We start from the raw sequence: 18,220 nt of genomic DNA on the forward strand, positions 1-18,220 counted from the left end.
TAATTGAAGAGTCTTTGGGTTTTGGACTGTTGGTTGGACAAAAGAAGCCATCTGAAGACATCAGGTTGGGCTCCAGCAAATTTAAAAGAGTTTTTCATTTCAATTGTGAAAATAAACAGCAGACGAATCGTTGATTAAAGTAATATTTAGCTGAAGCCGTTTTATTGTAAGAGAATATGCACCAACATCCTGTTTTGAGAGTTGAGAGCTGTTGTGCTAGCATACAGTATGATGGTGAGTCACTGTTCGGTTCTTCAGTGGAATCCTGGATTGTTTTTCTACATGACCTTCCTCTTTAAACGATGACTAGTTGATACTAGTAGTCTTGTCTTGTGCGTAAGGGCTCTCCGGACTGATTTCCAGCGGATGAGGAGCAAATCTACTGCAGGCTTATAAAATTACACCTCATTGGAGGTATTTTCTAACCTACTTCTTCTATGTAACGTTCATCTCCATCCTCTTTTGTCATTCTAAACCTTCACATGCTCTGTGAAAACCAAGAGTCTGTAAATCAAACAGGAACCATAAAAGTCTAATTCACTCATGACATCCTGCCAGATCTCGATAGGCAAAGTTTCCGGAGGGTTTACCAGCCAGATTTTTTATAGCAGGAGTACAGAGAGCTACTAGAAATAAGAGCGAGTAGCCGGGAGCACCATTGTTTGTCTTGGCATGAAAGATTGAGATCAAATCAGAACATTGTTTTAAAAGTGAGCTGGGCACACCCCAAACTAAACTACAGTCAATATAGCAACACTAAAAAGCAACTTAAAAGACATATAAACTTACAACTTGTGCGAGGGTTCAGTGGATGTGTGCACTCAAAGCAGATGGTTTTGGGCGCTCTGCAGGTTTTTGGACATGGTCAGTTACGGCCAGTATATTAAGGGGAAACTTCTAGATCTCAGCAGTGGATTTTGGCCCACTTCACCGATACAGGCAGAGGGGGAAGTTTATCCCTGTTACACACTGTGACAACAATCTGCTGCAGGTTGGAGCAGGAGGCTCGGCTTGGCCTGCAGAGACTTGACAAACCTGATGCCAGTCACAGACAGGATTTAAATCAGCAGAGCAGGGAGAGATGAGCATGAAGTGGAGATGAATAGAGTGTCAAGGTGACATGAAAATAGCTTGTTTAGTTAAACTGAGGAGGGAGATTGTGCTGCCATCGAAAACGGACTGATGGCAATCAATGAAAATGTCACAAAAGGACTCTGGTCCACAAACAAACAGGTTTATGCCATCTTTCTATGATACTGTGCCTGTTTACCAATCTTACAGCATTGGCTGGATGATGACAAACCATCTGTTTCAAGTTGGCTTGATAATGTTTGGCAACTTTTCCCACTGGAAAGGCTCACACATGTTCCCAGAGGAGACTTGAATGGGTTTTTTCTCTGTCTGGTGTCCTGTTATAGATTTAATTGAAGATGACTTGGAACAAAAAAAAAATGTTAAGAGGTTTTGCAACTTCGAGATTTAAGCGATCCCCAAAGGGTAAAGTCCATATGTTCATTAACATTTCATTGGTATCGTAGTTATAATATGTACGATGTTGATCGATATTTCTGTTCTGTTGCCTTGTTTTGTCGTCTGTTTGTCTGATTGTTTGTTGGCTGTTTCATGGTCGATTATTTCGTAATGTGCCTTTCTTTTTGAAGGCAACATAATGTTCATAACCTATATAATTATATAAAACTTAGTCAATTCAGAAATTCCCCTCATGTAGATAATTAAAGATCAACTAGTAGAGCCTGCATGTGCCTACAAGATAGAAAAAAGTAATTATATTAATAAATAAAAATGGTTGTGACACTTTCTGGTCAGTGTGGATCCCAGCTGTAGGTCTGCAAAACTCTCAAGTTTTGTGCACATTGTTTCTTTTGATGTTTTAATTAAGTGAACAACACTAGTTTGGTTTAGGGACAAAAGCACTTGGTTAATTTTAATGGGTTAATATGATGACTCTTGCTCGATCTTTTGTGGATCTGATGTTACCACCTAAATATGACCCATTTTGTCATACTCCAGCTTAATTTCAGATGATGATCAGCCGTCCATTTGCTTCATTTACTTCATTTACATGGACTCCAACATTAATCTATAAATCAGAATAAAAATGCCTCGTGTATAAAGGCCATAAATCAGAAGAGACTGACTCCATCTGGCTCGATCTAAATTATTTTTTAAACATCAGGTCAAGTAGGGTGGCATAAACCTTTGTTAATCTGTTTAATAGAAAAATACAAGCACCTAGTAAACATGTTAATGTTTAATCAGTTTTCCTTAGATTGGAATTGATATATTAATTGGCACACGTTCACCTCATGTACCAATTAAAATTAGGTGACATTGCTTCTTTGATTCTTCGAGGGGCAGAAACATTTTGTTAAAATAACAGAACTGCTTTTTTTCTGATAAGTCTTTAAGATGTCCAACACAAAAAGAAGTTGTAAGGATTGTTGGACATCTTGAGGGTTGGACTTGTTTAAAGGAGTGTTTGATGAGATGAATGGAGCCGGAAACCACAGAACCAGAAATACAAATACTGCTTCCAGGACATGACGCGAGTCCATTTTGTACATTGTATTAACAGGCGGCAGAAATGAATGAATGAATGAATGAATGAATGAATGAATGACATTTTTCTCAATCAATCAATCTTGGAAAAACTTAAACCAACATCTTATCACATCACATTATTTAGTGTTCATGTAAACAGTTGAAATCTCTAATCAGAATGATCGGATTAAAGAAACGTCGTCCTTGTAACCACAGATATCGAGAAACAAAGCAGCGCTGCGTAAATTAAACATGCGCGTCTGCGTTCAGCGCTTTGTGCCACATGGCTCTCCCACAAACACACCCACTGTGAGAACACTGATGTCTGGTTGCTCCGTCAAGACGTTTGTCAGCCAACCTGTTTTGTGCTGTCAACAATGACGAGAGGGCGTGGGCCTTATTCACTTCTACAGTACAAGCTGTTATAGCAGGCTCAACACGGAGCCTGGCCAATGTCTGTGCCGGCGCTGTACACGAAGACGAGGCAGGGTGGTTGGCGGCGGGCCAAGCTAGCATACAAAACACAAGTGTGGAGACGGAGCAAGAGTGAAAGAGAGTGAGTGGGGAGGAGCTTGGCTGAGCTTTTTATCACAAGGCCATAATTCACTCCCTTGTAAACACTGACGAAAAGCTGCTGGCCGATACACTTACTGTTCTACGTGGGCACAACCAGAGCTGGAAAAAGGGATCTTGTAGCTCTCATCAAGGCCAGCTGGTGTGGCAGCGTTTTCCAGCAGGTACTGCTATTGACTTTCTGCTAAGTTGGAGATTCTGCGCCACAGGGCAGAGGTGCTGTGACAACATAAAATCCCTAAACAGTAGGACAAGTGCTGTCGGGCATGACCTTTAAAGCAAAAGGCTATCTGTCAAACACCTTTAGGTAGACGCAGCCTTCCCAGGGCTAACGCAGCAACAGCATCCTGAAACTTGAAACATTCGTGCGGGTCTACAACTCAACCCGTCACCCACAGATTATATACATTTCTGATTTGTGTTTGATCGAGATGGCTGGAGGCTGGACACAGAAAGGCAATACTCGTTGGCACAGAGAAGCCTGATACAGGAAACAGGCTGGCAAGAGGAAACAGTTCCTGTTGTAAAATAATCTAGTTAGAGGAAGAAGAGAAGACAATAACTATTCTGTCAGCAGCTCAACAGACGTGCTACTCACCTTCTCCAGTTGTTGTCCAGAGGTGGGGACAGGTACACAGCTCCATACGGGGAGCTCTCTATGTAGGTTTTTAGTTAAGGAAATTATTGTTGTCAACACAGAAACATCACTGACAGCAAGTTCATTTTAAAGATTACATGTGTACATTTCCACATTCCCAACTGGACTTAAACTCCAAAATATGAAGGAGCCTTCTTTCACCTTGACATTATACATAAAAGGGGCAAAAGAGTGAGTTATAACTACGGCTGCACAGTATCTCATTTCCACACTGACATCGCAACGTGCACATGTGCAATAGTCACATCACATGCAGTGTCATCGAAGGGAAATGAACACGTCATCCTACAAATGTTTTGCTGCTTGATACAAATGGGAAACTCAGTTCCCATTTTCTATGACTTATCTATGAAAGAGGTCTTTCTGATATTACATAATGAGTCCCAATTATCCCAATCACAGTTATAATTGAGGACCCACGCAAAACGCACAGACATGCCTTTAGAAAAGAATTTGTGAAAAATCATTTTTTTAGTCTTTTGACTTCAAATTTTGAGTGTGGCAAGCTGAGACGTGTGGCTGTGGCCTCATTGTGTCTGCTGTGTCCATAGACAAACCTGAACCCTTATATCTTAGTTTTTAGACATTTGAATTGGACCGAAACCAAAACCTGTGTTCCAACATCTGTAACTCTGTGTCAGTATGTCATAGAATCACACTTACACTTCTAATAAAAACCTGAGGGTGTTACCTTTCTAATGGTACCAAGCACTGAGTCTCAAACTATGTGGGAGCTGTCATGCTTTTAATTTCGGTGTGTCGTTTTGGAAAAAGGACCTTAAAATGGGGGCGTTCACTAACAGGTTAATTCTTTCCAAATTGAGTCACTTAAGTTATCTGGTAAAAATTCCAGTTGTTATTCATGATGCAGAAAACCAAAATATCGCAATGTCAGTTTTTTCCAAAACCGTGCAGTCTTAGGTATGACTGGATGACACATGAACATGTTCACAGAGAAACGAAAGCATTCACATCGTGGGCTCATCGGAGTCTAACTGCGGTTGAAGACAAGTGTGAACGACAGAGCTGCCTCTTTCAAACACTTAATAAAACAAAGACTGCATTATTCAATTTGCAACTGGGAGCCGAGGCAGAGTTCCTGGCATTGTCTCTGAAAGGGGCAGGACTTCAGGAGGGTGGCGTTTCATCTTTTAGTGTTTTCATGTCGAGCTCCTGTGCTAGGCTCTCCTGTCTGACAGACTGTTAAAAATGTTGTCCAAAAACAAAATAAAAGCACAGATCTGGTGCCCCACAAGGCCAACCACTGCTCTGCACTGCATTCAGGCCTTGGAGAAATGATTATCAGGAGTGAGACAGATTTACAGAGACTGGAGTCCTGTTATCACTCATTACCCCCTGACACACAACATGGGATAAGCCCATTCTCATATATACACAAATACAACTAAATGGAAAAGACACTATTTCGGCTTCTTCAGATACAGAGGAAGGACGCGCACAAACTTGTCGAACTGGTTATTTGACTGGATCATGCACTCGTACATAACACACTATAATGGTGGGCTCAACCCCAAACAGTAACATGCTACAGTGATTGTGATGTGATTAGATATTCGTGTTAAACTTCAACAACATCTAAAAATAGGTCTATTTTACTACTATGGCTTTACTTTACCCTGGTGGCTTTTTGCAGGTTAAGAGTTCAGCAGAAAACATCACCCTTCAGTGATTCAACAATAAAAATATAAAATCATTCATGACACCCCTCGTGTCCTGTATGTAGAGAACACACACTCCCATACTGCATTCTACTACACAAACAATGACTGTAACATTGGGTCACATGTCCAAAATCGGCCTCTACATCTTTAACCAATTAGAGCCACAAACCGCTTTTCCATTTTAACCATGATTGGATAAGCCACAGACATCACCTCCCATCCAAGAGGCTTCTTCAATTCATGAACTGAACAAGCCTCTGGGATAAAAGGTGAAACATCGTCAATAAACTCTAGTAAGTTGCCTTCATGGAGCACTTACATGTGCTGCGGTGTTGTTAAGTGAATGCACCGGTGCAGTCGGGGGAGATGAAATGCCAGATTTACTGGCTGAATGTTATCAATAACACCTATGAACATTCAGCCAACAACACGTATTTATTTCACTCCAAACTTCTCAGATTTTAACTTATTCCATGTGGGCTATATCTGATCAAATAACTGGGTCAATAGCTTGTGGATATTAAATCAGGACGTCTAGTTGTAACACAGTTTGTAGAATGGAACTGGTGCATCTTAACAAAACCTGAAGGAAAAAAAGAAAAAGTAGAAAAATAAAAATAGTTAAAGACCACAAGACGTCCCACATGACCTAGAAATTAGACCTCGTCAGTTCTTGTTCAGGGCCTCGTCTTTCTGTGTCAGATTTTGCTACGATGACTTCTGACCTCGTTCTTTTTCACACACGCCCGCTCAGACAAATGCACAGTTTTCTCAAAGAATAAACGTCCGTCTACAGTGCTCATCATTCCCTCCGCTGAGATTTCGTTCCTGCCAAGCGCACTTGGAGATGGATAGTTCAGTCTATTTTGGGCAAAACAACACCAACAATCTCTTTCACCAGTGACCTTTATACCATTTTGACCAAACAATCTCTACGTATACAGGACACATACATGCACAGTCTGTAGAAGTGTGGAACCAACACCACCCACCTCACACAAATGGTCCAGCTGCTTCTTTTTTTACACTAACAGGCAGACTTTTATAGTGCCTCCACCCTGCGTGTATGTGTACATTACCCAAGCCCTCTCAAAGTATATTTAGAGTTCTGCTATACCGACTGAAGTTTTTTCAGTTTAAACAACCCACGAAATGTATGTCTCAACCATCTGTTGTCCACATCAGACTCTATACAAACTGTAGAAACAAGAAAGTTCATCAAAGATGTCACAATGTACTGACGATGAAAGAAAAAAAATACACGTGAGTTTGTGGAATGTTTTCCTCAACATACATCACACATACTGAGCCTAACCGCTAACATCGCACATCTGTTCCGATTGTTCTCCGTGGAAACGACGCTGGTATGACATCACACGCTGGGACACAGGACAAATTCCCTTCCAGCTATCACACACCACAGTGACAGGTCACTGAATCATCTCCATCCCGAGGCAGGAAATAAACATATCCGCTTACTAAAATGCTATGAGGTGGGGGCGTACTGATGGATCAGACGGCTAAGTGGTGTTTCATGTAAATGAAACATATTTGGTGTGAATACAGATAAGGAAATGTAATCCCTGTCCTCCTTACTACAAAAGGAGCTCACCAGCTAGATATCATTTACAAAAAAACATTTTAAATCAAAATGCAAACAGGTTAGAAGTAGAAAACATTGATAACAGAAAAGAGGCACTGCACTGCAGTCAGAAGACAGTCAGTGTACTTGGACCATAAATGTACTGAATTTAGTTTTTTCTATTAAGTCTAAATGTCTAAGGACCATTTATTAGAAGTAACTGCTTTTGTGAGAACTACAGCCTGTCTGATATGCAATTTTTAGGGCCAATTCAGAGACCAACATTAGGGTGTCCAAAATTCTAATATCAATATATCGGCCAATATATTCCCAATTTTTGCTGTGATCCCTCAAATATGGTTATCAAACACCTGAACTCCATCACATATCTTTCTCATAAGAATGTGAAATGACAGCAGTGCACAAAAGCAATAAACTTCACAGGAATCTTAATAATTATAAAATCAAAATGTTTTCGTCTCAGCCAATATGGACAACACATATACCGGCCAATGACGATATTGATATCAGTGCTTTAATTTAATTTCAAACAATAAAGTTTAGTGTTGAGCTGTAAAATATCCTGATACATCTATATATATTATCAACTGATATATCAATACTGGAATTTATTTGCTCCCCAATGTCGTTATCAGCATCACCCCCAAAGCTCCAGCACGGCTCAGGCTCTAATAGGGACTGGGGTTGCAGTGATGTACGGTTTTCAATACAATGGTATGAAAGTTCACAACTGCTCATCTGCTGTATTGAATTCTACTGTAGAAGCTTCAGGTCTGTCAGGACATAATCAATTTTAAATCATAAAAACAGGGTTTGTTCAACCCAAAATCCTCTCTGTCCTTATTCCTTTAAGGATCACTGTAACTGATAATACATATACACATTATACAATTGTGTAACACCTTATACTGCGATACCACGACATTGTCTAAGAAGGTTGTAGCACCATGAAAATCTCATGTTATTGCAGCCCTAACAGGGACTAAACACAGTGGTCTTATTCAGGTTTGGAGCTGGTCGTTCTGCTCTCCAAATCAAACACATAATGGTTCTCAAGGGGCTGAAGTGCTGTAATTATTGTTAATTTTCAGAACAGCATTTCAAGATTACACACAGCGATCCAGCTGTTAATAATTCTGGTCTAAATTCAACCACTGTTGTCTCTATTCAGAACCACGTAAGATACCAACACAGCAGTAATGAATTCTGACACACACTGCACATGTGATAGCTGACTGGTAATAACATTCATGGTGATTGGCTGCGCGGCGTAAATGGGGACAGTTTATATAACACAGACGGCTTATGAAATTGAACGAATAAATTATGTGACCACGGAATTTGTAACCAAAACAGCAGCAGAATCAAACAGAAATACAGATTTGATTTTTCTGCTTGTTCTCACTCCATCACTGAGGAAACTGCGGGGGGAAAAAAAAGACTTTGAAGAACGTAGATGCAAGTTTAAGACACCGACTGCTCTGTTCCTCATCCTGCGTACTGCCACCGTTAAAAGAATTAGACTCTCCTGCAGCTTCGTCATGGAAATCACACCTTCTGCTGAGGACACACGGATGCCTGAGTGTGTGCATTCAGACTATGCCGAGAATCTCCTACTGTCAATGTCCATTAGGCGCAAGTAAAAGCGCAGTGTCTCTGCGTCACATTTCAAATTAGCATAATGACTAATTCTGTTCCTGAGGCTACAAAACAGCTGCCTACACTGGTAAGTGTCGTCACGCTTGAAACCACACCATAAACACAAACTGCCATGAAAAAAAACAACAACGCCAATGACAACAGAGAAGACCGACCACCTGGAAGCCACAACTCTTCCACGTCACCGATTACCCTTTCAGATCTCCCACTGTCAATGATTTAGGCTTGGAAGGATATCTGCCGTCCGTGCTTGTCGATGGGTCGGCGGTGGGGGGAGTTGATTCGGTTTCGATCCCTGTGGACCCTCTCGACCAGCCCGTGGTGGCGGGTTCCTCTGACGGAGTCCAAGCCCGATGGGAAGCCACCCTGACAAAGAGACATCAGACACATGACATACATTTCAAAGTTTCTTCTTCAAATGATTTAAAACTGTTTCTGTGAGTTTCAAGTGATGTTTGGTCAGCTCAGAGCTCTCCGCATTCATTTAATTCAATTAGGGTTAAAAAACAGGTTATCAACTGGTGGAATCGAGACGCGATTTAGTTTGTTGCGTTTTGTTCCCTGAAGAGAAGGTGAATGGACTCCCTCCGTGTGGGGATTGATTTCTGGACCTGGCCACACTGTTGAAATTGCAATTACTGCTGCCACCTCAAAGGGCCATTCTTCCAAGCAACAAGGGTACTTTCACCTGGACCCTCTGTGTCCCAGCACTGGCCGGTCCTTGGAGAGCTGACACAGATACCGGCCCAGTGCCGCAGAGAAGCACTCCTAGATAAAATACTGCATTGCTTGAAGGAGTAGTGAGAACTACTGCACTGATCTTTTATTCCTTTTTCTTTCAATGAGGAGCTAAATTATTTAACACTCCCGGCAGAAGCTTGTTTGCACTTCAGAACGTCCAATTCAGTGTTTTGATCTTTTGGCAGTCATACTACCAGTGATTCACAAACTGGAGGAAAGCTGCAACAACCATTTTAATAGTTTTCAACGACTAAATTAACCGCCAAGTATTTTGATGATCAATTAATCAGTTTGGGGTCATTAGAGAGAAGGGAAAAAAAGACCAAATTCCCTGATTTTAATTCCTTAATTAAGACATTTTCTGGTTTCTTTTCTCCTGTACGACAGTTGTGGACAAAACGATACACTTGAGGACGACATTTTGGACTTCAGGAAACACTGATCGACTTTTTTTTACCTTTGTCTGACATCGATTGATTGAGAAAATACAGGATGGATTATCATTGTTAATTTTCCTAGACAATAAGACATAAGAATCTAAATCAAAATCACTGCATCAAAATATCCTGTTTAATATGCAGTTATGCTGCAGCTAATGACATGACAACTGATGGCTGTAGCCCCAATAGTAATGATAATAATAATAATATCAGATTTTAAATGATTGGAACCGTTAACCCTCAGTGTACATATAAACATGTGATATTGGGGGCTGGGTGGGTCTAGCCATAACAAAACATCTCCTCAGAGGAGGTGTTGTGGTCTCAAATATTTTGGAATCCACTGAAATAGACAACATTAGATCTGCGGGTTGCTGCGGTCAGGCCTTGAAAACCTCAGGATGAGAACAAGACCTTGAATTCTGTACATACTAATCCCAGGGTAGGCAGGGTTTGGAAGAAAACGTTCATGTTTAATTTGACATGAAACGTCCTTTTGCTTAAGGAGAGCGTTTGAGTGCAGTCACACAAAATAAACTGCACTGATTTCCAGCACCAGAACATCTGCAAGGCCGAGATCAGAGCCACACTAGCAGCACTATGTGGAAGAAATGCTGGCTAAAGTAGTTCATCCTGGCTTTACTTTTACTGCGTGCCCTGATAAAGTCAAGACAACTGGACGCCCCTTAGATACTGTTGCTAGGTCGCACAATCTGGACACTGAAAAACATGGCGACGCTGGTCCAGTTCAGCCAGCTGCAGCAGTGTTTAACAGACAGTTTCTGGGACTGAGGCAATACAGCTTCAACAGAGTCGACACAAAGGACTACAGTACATGATGGAAGGATACATTCATGTCAAAATTTATGAACACAGCAAAACGGTGAGGCAAAGTCAAGGAAAACAAGAGAACTGAACATACTTGGTACCATACTTTCTTGTCATAGAGGCCAAAGATGATAAGATTATCAGTCAACATCACTCATGAAGGTCTGGGTACTGTATGTCCCCTTTACCTCTTCTTGGGATTAATAAAGTACTCTATTGATTTATTCCTGACAACCGATGTGGTGCAGTGATTTCACAGTGTCTACTTAAGATGAAAACGTTTGAACTTGAGCAAAATATTCCTACACTTTCTGTCTGACAGACCAAAAGAAACCATTAACACTGAGCGGACGACTGACATCACACACAGTATTCAATACAAAAAACCTGGAACAAGCGATCCTGATTAACCTTACAAGCTGTTTTTTTTTCAGACAAAGATTACAACGAATTCTGAATTCAGCATTTAATGGAATAGTTGAATCCCACCTGAAATTCAGCGCTGGTGTTGCCGATCTGATTGACGTTCGGCAGAGAGCCTCCGTAGTACGGCGCCCGTGTCTGAGACAAACGAAGCTGCTGGATCTTCTGAAACTGCACCTGTCAGTTGAAAGAGGGGAGAAAAACAAAGACACAACTGTCAGGAATAATACATTCTGCACATGCGGAGGAAATATAGCTGCAGGATGAAAATCGCAATCTTCCTCTGTAATTAGAAATAAACGCAGAGATCAGAGACACAGATTTACTTCATCACACTGTTTTTTTCCCCCCACTTTCAGTGCTCTTAAAAATCCAATCTAAATTTTTAATCGCATCCCTTTTTTTTTTAAAGCATGTGCAGCAAACTGTGGACGTCGGTTTCACATGTTGTAAAGTCGTATCGTTGCACAAGCAGCTTCTCTAGTGTCGAAACATCAACCGTCACAAATTACCACTACTAACGGAATACATTTTTAGGCCTGTATGCCGAACAATGAATCAAATACTCTTATTATCTAATGGAGCACAGGACACGGGATAAAAACGCAGCAGACCTAGATACAACTTAAGGAGACACGTTCTAGGAAAAATAGGCAGTCTGGCCTCCAAAAAAAGGCACCCTACCAGAGGAGATGCCACAACGATTAGCTCGCAGAAAACAGAAGGCAGCTTGTTCTGCCAAGGTGAGGAAAACAGATCCAATCATCAACTGTGATCAGGAATAGGCAAATCAGAGGGGCAATTCTTCCTTAGACTGCCGAAAGGGCAAAATTTGAATCTCAAAGACTGACCTTGTTAGATTCTATCAGTGGATTTACAGAGAACGGAGAGATTGTGACTGCGACAAGAAATCAGGACTGGGCCGGAAATTGTAAATCGAAATGATCAAACCCTCTGGAGCAACATTTGTCAGATGTATGTAGCAAATGTGGTTATATTGTTACAAACCAGCAACGAATGTTTGTTTGCATCCACTAAAAAGCTGCACTAAAGGAAGCACAGCAACACAACGAGACATTTCAGGATGTCATCGTGGGCTTTGGGAAACACTGATTGACTTCTGTTTTCCATTTTATAGTCCAAGGAACTCATCGAGTCGTCGAGAAATGAATCGAGGGATTAATCGACAATAAAATGAAACATTAGTTGACGCGCGAGTCATACAAATTTGAAGGCTGCGCCCAAACTGCTTTGAATGGAGGCACGCATTACAGTTTCATATCCAGCATGTAGCAGGGACCCAAAACGGCAGTTTAATTCTGTGTGAACTGCAGCCAGCGAACGTCAGATTACAACTGTGCCAGCTGTCCAAAGCAGAGGGACATAATGACAAACATATTACAGACATTACTGTGATTAACTCGGACGTCCCACCAGGAACATTTCATTTTCCGTCCAGGACAAATGAAAAAAATATTTAAATATCCAGAAAATAAATCCTCATTTAAACCTCTTACTCCAGTGTTGGCGTTAGCTGTTACATAACATCCAACGAGCAGACTGTACACATATATGATTCACAGCTGAGGGACGGCTGCAGTCTGTCTGTGCACTATGGCACCGCGTCCACTCGTTCAGAGCCCCTCGGGGGAGCTTGTATTCAGCCCTTTGGTTAAAATCTAGAAGCAGCTACTTCTAATTCCAGCTGTTCCTGCATCCAGCCGGCGTCGGGCTCGCTGACTGGGCTTTTCTGTCTCACAGGAGGTCAGCAGCAGTTCATACCTTACGGCAAACTTTATTCTGCGTCGCCTCAAACCACATCCTCTTTGACCAGCCATTCAGGACTCTCCCCCTCATAGAAAGAGCACTTTGTAAACCAATGGTATGAGAATAATGTGAAAAGAGCCTTTATATCCTCTGAAGCGGCACTATATTTATCACTTACAATGTGGATTGTACAGCAGATCCCTAACATTTTCAAGACATGGATGAAAAAAGATGAAATAAAAATGGTACCGCTTATTCCATTACATTTATTTAGTAACTTTGGCTATTAGTTACTTTGCAGAACATATGTTTAATATAATTTATTCATATAAAGGATAACCAGCCAATCCACAGTATTTAGTTTATATACAGTACATGTACACTTAAGTACATTTAATGTCAGATAATTAAAGACTTTTACGCAAGTATTATTTGGTGACTTGCACGTTTACCAATGTAATATTTTTACACGATACCTTTACTTTCACTCACTCTGGGTGTTTGGTACCGTTTTGGTCGCAACATAACTTGACAAAAGTTTTTACTGTGGTGCAACAGAGACGCCTCAACCTGCCAATCACATTTCCCAGACGTAGAGAACATGTTGTTTGGTACTGATAGCAGCAAAAATCACATCACAACCACTTTTAGATTTTTTTTTCCAGGTGAAAATGAAAAGCACAAATTACCATACCCACTAAAATCATGACTCATCTGTGAGAATATTTATATGATAAAAAAAAAAAGATATTCTGCACATCGTTCAGCCGCGTGTCTAGTGTGAAACTATCAACCTACCTACAGCATCAACAGACACCTGAGGAAGCATACCTTGTTACACTGACATTGTAAATGCAAGTCTGACCTCGGATCAGTCCAGTGAGGAGTTATTAACAACACTAACAAACTATTTGGTACTAATATTTAGAGCCCTGCTGATCAGTGATGTGGCCCAATTGTTGAAAAACGCGCGCTAAAGTGCCCTCCTGCGAGCCAAAACGCGCGCTAAAGTGCCCTCCTGAGAGCCAAAACGCGCGCTAAAGTGCCCTCCTGAGAGCCCCAAAAGCATGCTGAAGTGCCCTCTTGGTTGGCAAAACACACTAAACTGCTCCCTTGGCTGGTTAAAACATGATAAACTGCCCTCTTGGGAGCCAAAACATGCGCTAAAGTGCCCTTTTGGGAGCCAAAACGCGCGCTAAAGTGCCCTCTTGGGAGCCAAAACGCACGCTAAAGTGCCCTTCTTTTCGCCCCTGCCCTTCAAAAAGTCTGTGCACGCCACTGCTGCTGATACTGAATGGGTGATCACAGATATACTGATATTGGTGATGATATAAAATGTTGTGAAAACTCTTATTTCAGAGATACAGAAAACAGAAAAAATATTAAATTCCCAGTGAAGTTTACTGGTCCAGTGCGATATCCTGCCTCTGTTCTTCTGTGTCACAAGTTATTTGATGACGAACCATCAGCTGATATCACTGCTGCATATTGTTTTCATTATTATTATCAATTAATCTGATCCGACCATCACATGATCACGTTGCTCATGAGCAGCAAACACCACACGCCAGAAGAAAAAACAAAAAAACAAAAAAACACCATCAAAATAACTGCAGGTTATTTTTATGTAAAAGAAAACTAAAAAGAAAAGCAAGTACAACTTGTCCTTTTTCTGTTAGCATGTAAAGTACAACTAACAAAATGACTATTAATGAAAAACTTAGTACAACATTAATCAGCAGCTGTTTGGTAAAGTGATTATTCTTTTGAGTCATTTATCAAGAAGAATAATTCAAACATTTTCTGGTAACAACCTCTTCAACAGGAGGATTTGGGTAAAGTTGGACAACATATCGATGTTGCATCATTATTGTGATACTAGACTAAATATTGAAAGAAGGCAGCATTACAGCAAAGTGATGTCATTTTCTGGACTTCCCACACTGTTGTACTTTGTCTAAAATGTTCCTTCACAATGCAGACATCAAATCCACGTAGCTGATGATTCACTACAAATAATCTCACTGTCATCCCTACACTTTGGCTGCAGTATCAGTAGAGGTATTTGGTCAATAATACGCTGATGCTTGATTTTGTTTTGCTGTCAAGATGCCAAAATATTAAAGACATATATTGTGTATTGCAATATAACATTTAAATCTTGTGACATTTTGTTTAGCACAGCCTTAGTCATCAGTCCTGTACTGTATCATTAGAACGATAAAATCTTGTCATGTTGGACAGATTTCACAGTTTTCTTACATTCTAAAGTCTAAAAAAGTCATTGATTCATGAGAAAAACATCCCCAGATTGATTCATATTGATTGGCTCATACTGATTAGACGATTGGTAGCTTTTTTTTTTTTTCGTTACAAGCTTACAAACTGAATAATAACTGAGGCAGAACACTTTCACGCCTGAACCTGACACACAGATTCATTCAGCTGTGTGTTACCACACATCAGAAACAGAAAACATAAAGCACATGTGGACTCATTTCGCTCTGGGGGACATCTGAGCATCGGTGCTGCGGATGATTAGGAGCACTGGCCCGGTACAATGATGAGTGTATATGCTGCAGTGCCCTGGGTGCACTTCAGGTCTTAACTCATGGGAACTGATTCAACATGAGAGGAGGAGGTGGATGTAAACAGCAGGTCTGCAGACATGCATGCTGCAGCCCTCCCAGACAACACTGCTCCATTCTCAGCACTCGTAACAGCGCCAGGGAGCTTTTTTGGCGGGTGGCTGAGCTGCAGAGGAGCCACTTTCCCATTTCCTGTTGCACCGCTGATCGAAATGAAACCAGAAAACAAACAGGTCTCTGCAGAGAGTGTTTGTGTTAGTGTATCACTGCAACCCCACCAAACTGTTTTCATTTGGTCTTCACGCTGACAGACGTACGCGGGCATGCTGAACGCAAGAAGGGAAAACAAGAAGTTCTGGTTGAATACCAGAAATCTCAGTCAGCAGATGAAGCAGCTCAGACACCCAGCAGGCAGCTCGTCACATAATAACCACTGATAATTACATATATAACGAGGATAATTAGCTTATGAAATGTTGTGTATTTACCCTTGAAACAGTGAGGTCTGTCATCAGCTGTTCGAAGGCCCGCGTCTCCTCTGCTTGCTTCTGGTTGTGCAGCGCGATCTTCTCGCTGAACTTCCTGGGGTTTGAGCCACCTGTGCCCGGGGAGCCGGACATCGTTGCGGGCCGCAGTGTTCACAACTTCAGCGACTTGTAAAAAGTGGAAGACGGTGCTGGAGGGGGGGGGTCTACTTCTCAAAGTCTCTCAGTGAGCGTCGCAGTGAACCCGTCAGCGTTTCAAAAACCACAGCACACATTATTGGTTAGCCAAAGTTAATTCAAGAGAAGTACAACTCTGTGCTTAGCTAGCAGCTAACGTAGCTAAGCTAACGTTTAAAGCTGCCCGTAAATAAAAGTTGACTTCTTATGCCCGGAGAGCAGATTAATTACAGCCTGTGTGTACTTTATGTCTGTAAGTCAACTCTGATGACTTTCACAAAGTATGCTGTGTTGATTACAAGAAGTTAATGGCGAAATATAACTTCATATTGACACATTTCAAGCGAACCACTTGTTTGAATCTAACGTTAACATAACGTTAGCTGTCATTGCTAACGAAACGTTGGAGGTGAACGGAGAGCCGAGTAACAGCTGCAGCTAGCCGAGTTAGCTAAGCTGCTGTCAGTGGCATCCCGACGATCCTGACAAACGCACTTTGCCAACCTGTGGACACTCGACCCACATCTAACACACACGTTTCAGAACCGATCCGAGCCCAGAACACTGAGCGCCGGTGCTGAGAGAAAGTTGTTAGCCTCGTTAGCTAAATCTCGCTAGGAACGTTAGCAAAGCTCCCGAGCAGTTGGGCAAAGGTTTGCTCGGTAAATTGTATTTCAACAAGTGTCCGCTGGGTCTTGTCCGGACTTCACTGAATTTCGACTTTATGTTGCCCCCCTTAAAAAAAAAAAAAACAGGCAACAAGCAAGCCTCCAAAAACACAAAATATTCACAAAGTGATGCAGGGAGCGTAAAATCCACACATTTATCAGTTAAAGTGATCTGACAGCGCTTCGGAGCCGAGTCTTGTGTTAATCCACGGACAGCTGAGAGATTTCAGACAAACTCCAACCCGACGACTCCATGAAGATAAACAAAAACCGCGGCGACAGAAACGCTCCTTCCTTCGTCGCCGCTCCAAACCACGATTCTTCTCACTGACTGCCTGCTTGCAAATGTTTTCAGCTTATTAGCCGTCGGCTGACAGGGTTGCTTGTAACCGCAACTCAGATCCGCTGGCTTGTTATCCTCAGACTGCTGCGAGAAAAACATTACCTCGTTAAACAGCGTCAGTACCGCCGGCGACCACAGGGCGGCGACAGCCTGCACACAGCAGCCTGCAGCCGCTCTGTGGGCCTATTGATCACTGATATCATCAATAGGTCAGGCCCCCTCACCTCCACCTATAATATAATACAATATAATATAATATAATATAATATATGCATTTAGTTGCATTTCACAGGTGCAGTTATCAGTTAGAAAATGACATCAGGATGGATAAAAATTGGACTCAAATTCCAACAGAAGAAGAAGAAGATAACACACATATAGCCAAATTTGACTTAAATGTATCAAACTTATTTCTTTGCTAAAAATAACTTATTCATGTGGGTATAACTTTATAATAACCATCAATAATAAATGGAAAAATTGTAGTTTATGATATTTTATGATGTGTGCAGTGTAATGCAGCCTGTTCCAGTCGCTCCTGCTTACTTTAACTTAGTTTTCAACTTTTTTCCTTTTTTCTTTATCTTACTTGTTCTGTTTTTACTTTAGTTATTTATTAAGCTACGCCCTCATTTTATTGTCTGCTTTACTTTTTGATTTATATCCATTATCTTTATCTCTTGTTTCCATTCATGCTGTATTTCTACTTCTACTTTGCACGGAGCATCTGGAACAAAAACAATTTCACCCCCGGGATTAATAAAATATTCTGATTCTGATTCTGATTAGTTGTGTAATTTCACTGTTAAAGAGGTCATATTGGGTTTTTGGCGTTTTTGCCTGTCCTTTATTGTATCATGTGACATATCTGTGCATGTAAAAGTTCTGCAAAGTGAAAAGTCCACACTAAAGGTAATCGCTCTCCCACAGAAAACACCTGCTGAAACATCTGGTTTGGACCCGAACCTTTACTTCTGTCACATATGTGCATCACTGTGTAACAGGTGTTATATACAGATATAT

The 18,220-nt window shown here is 41.2% G+C and overlaps 1 protein-coding gene across 6 annotated transcripts in view; it reads right to left on the bottom strand.

Annotated features, from left to right (window-relative positions):
* crtc3 (CREB regulated transcription coactivator 3) overlaps positions 1 to 17,327 on the bottom strand; it is a 41,351-nt gene extending 24,024 nt beyond the window's left edge. For 3 of the 6 annotated variants that reach the window (XM_030414329.1, XM_030414331.1, XM_030414328.1), the window contains exons 1-4: positions 16,013 to 17,327; positions 11,236 to 11,346; positions 8,975 to 9,103; positions 3,734 to 3,795 (exon numbers count right to left, since the gene is read on the bottom strand). In XM_030414329.1, the coding sequence (XP_030270189.1) occupies positions 3,734 to 3,795; positions 8,975 to 9,103; positions 11,236 to 11,346; positions 16,013 to 16,144 (434 nt within the window). In that variant the 5' untranslated portion in view covers positions 16,145 to 17,327. The remainder of the gene's footprint in view (positions 1 to 3,733; positions 3,796 to 8,974; positions 9,104 to 11,235; positions 11,347 to 16,012) is intronic. The other 3 variants (XM_030414334.1, XM_030414332.1, XM_030414333.1) reach the window with 1 other exon arrangement.
* Between the last annotated feature and the right edge of the window lie 893 nt (positions 17,328 to 18,220).

This window comes from Sparus aurata, chromosome 4 (assembly GCF_900880675.1).
Source record: "Sparus aurata chromosome 4, fSpaAur1.1, whole genome shotgun sequence".
NCBI classification, from domain to species: domain Eukaryota; kingdom Metazoa; phylum Chordata; class Actinopteri; order Spariformes; family Sparidae; genus Sparus; species Sparus aurata.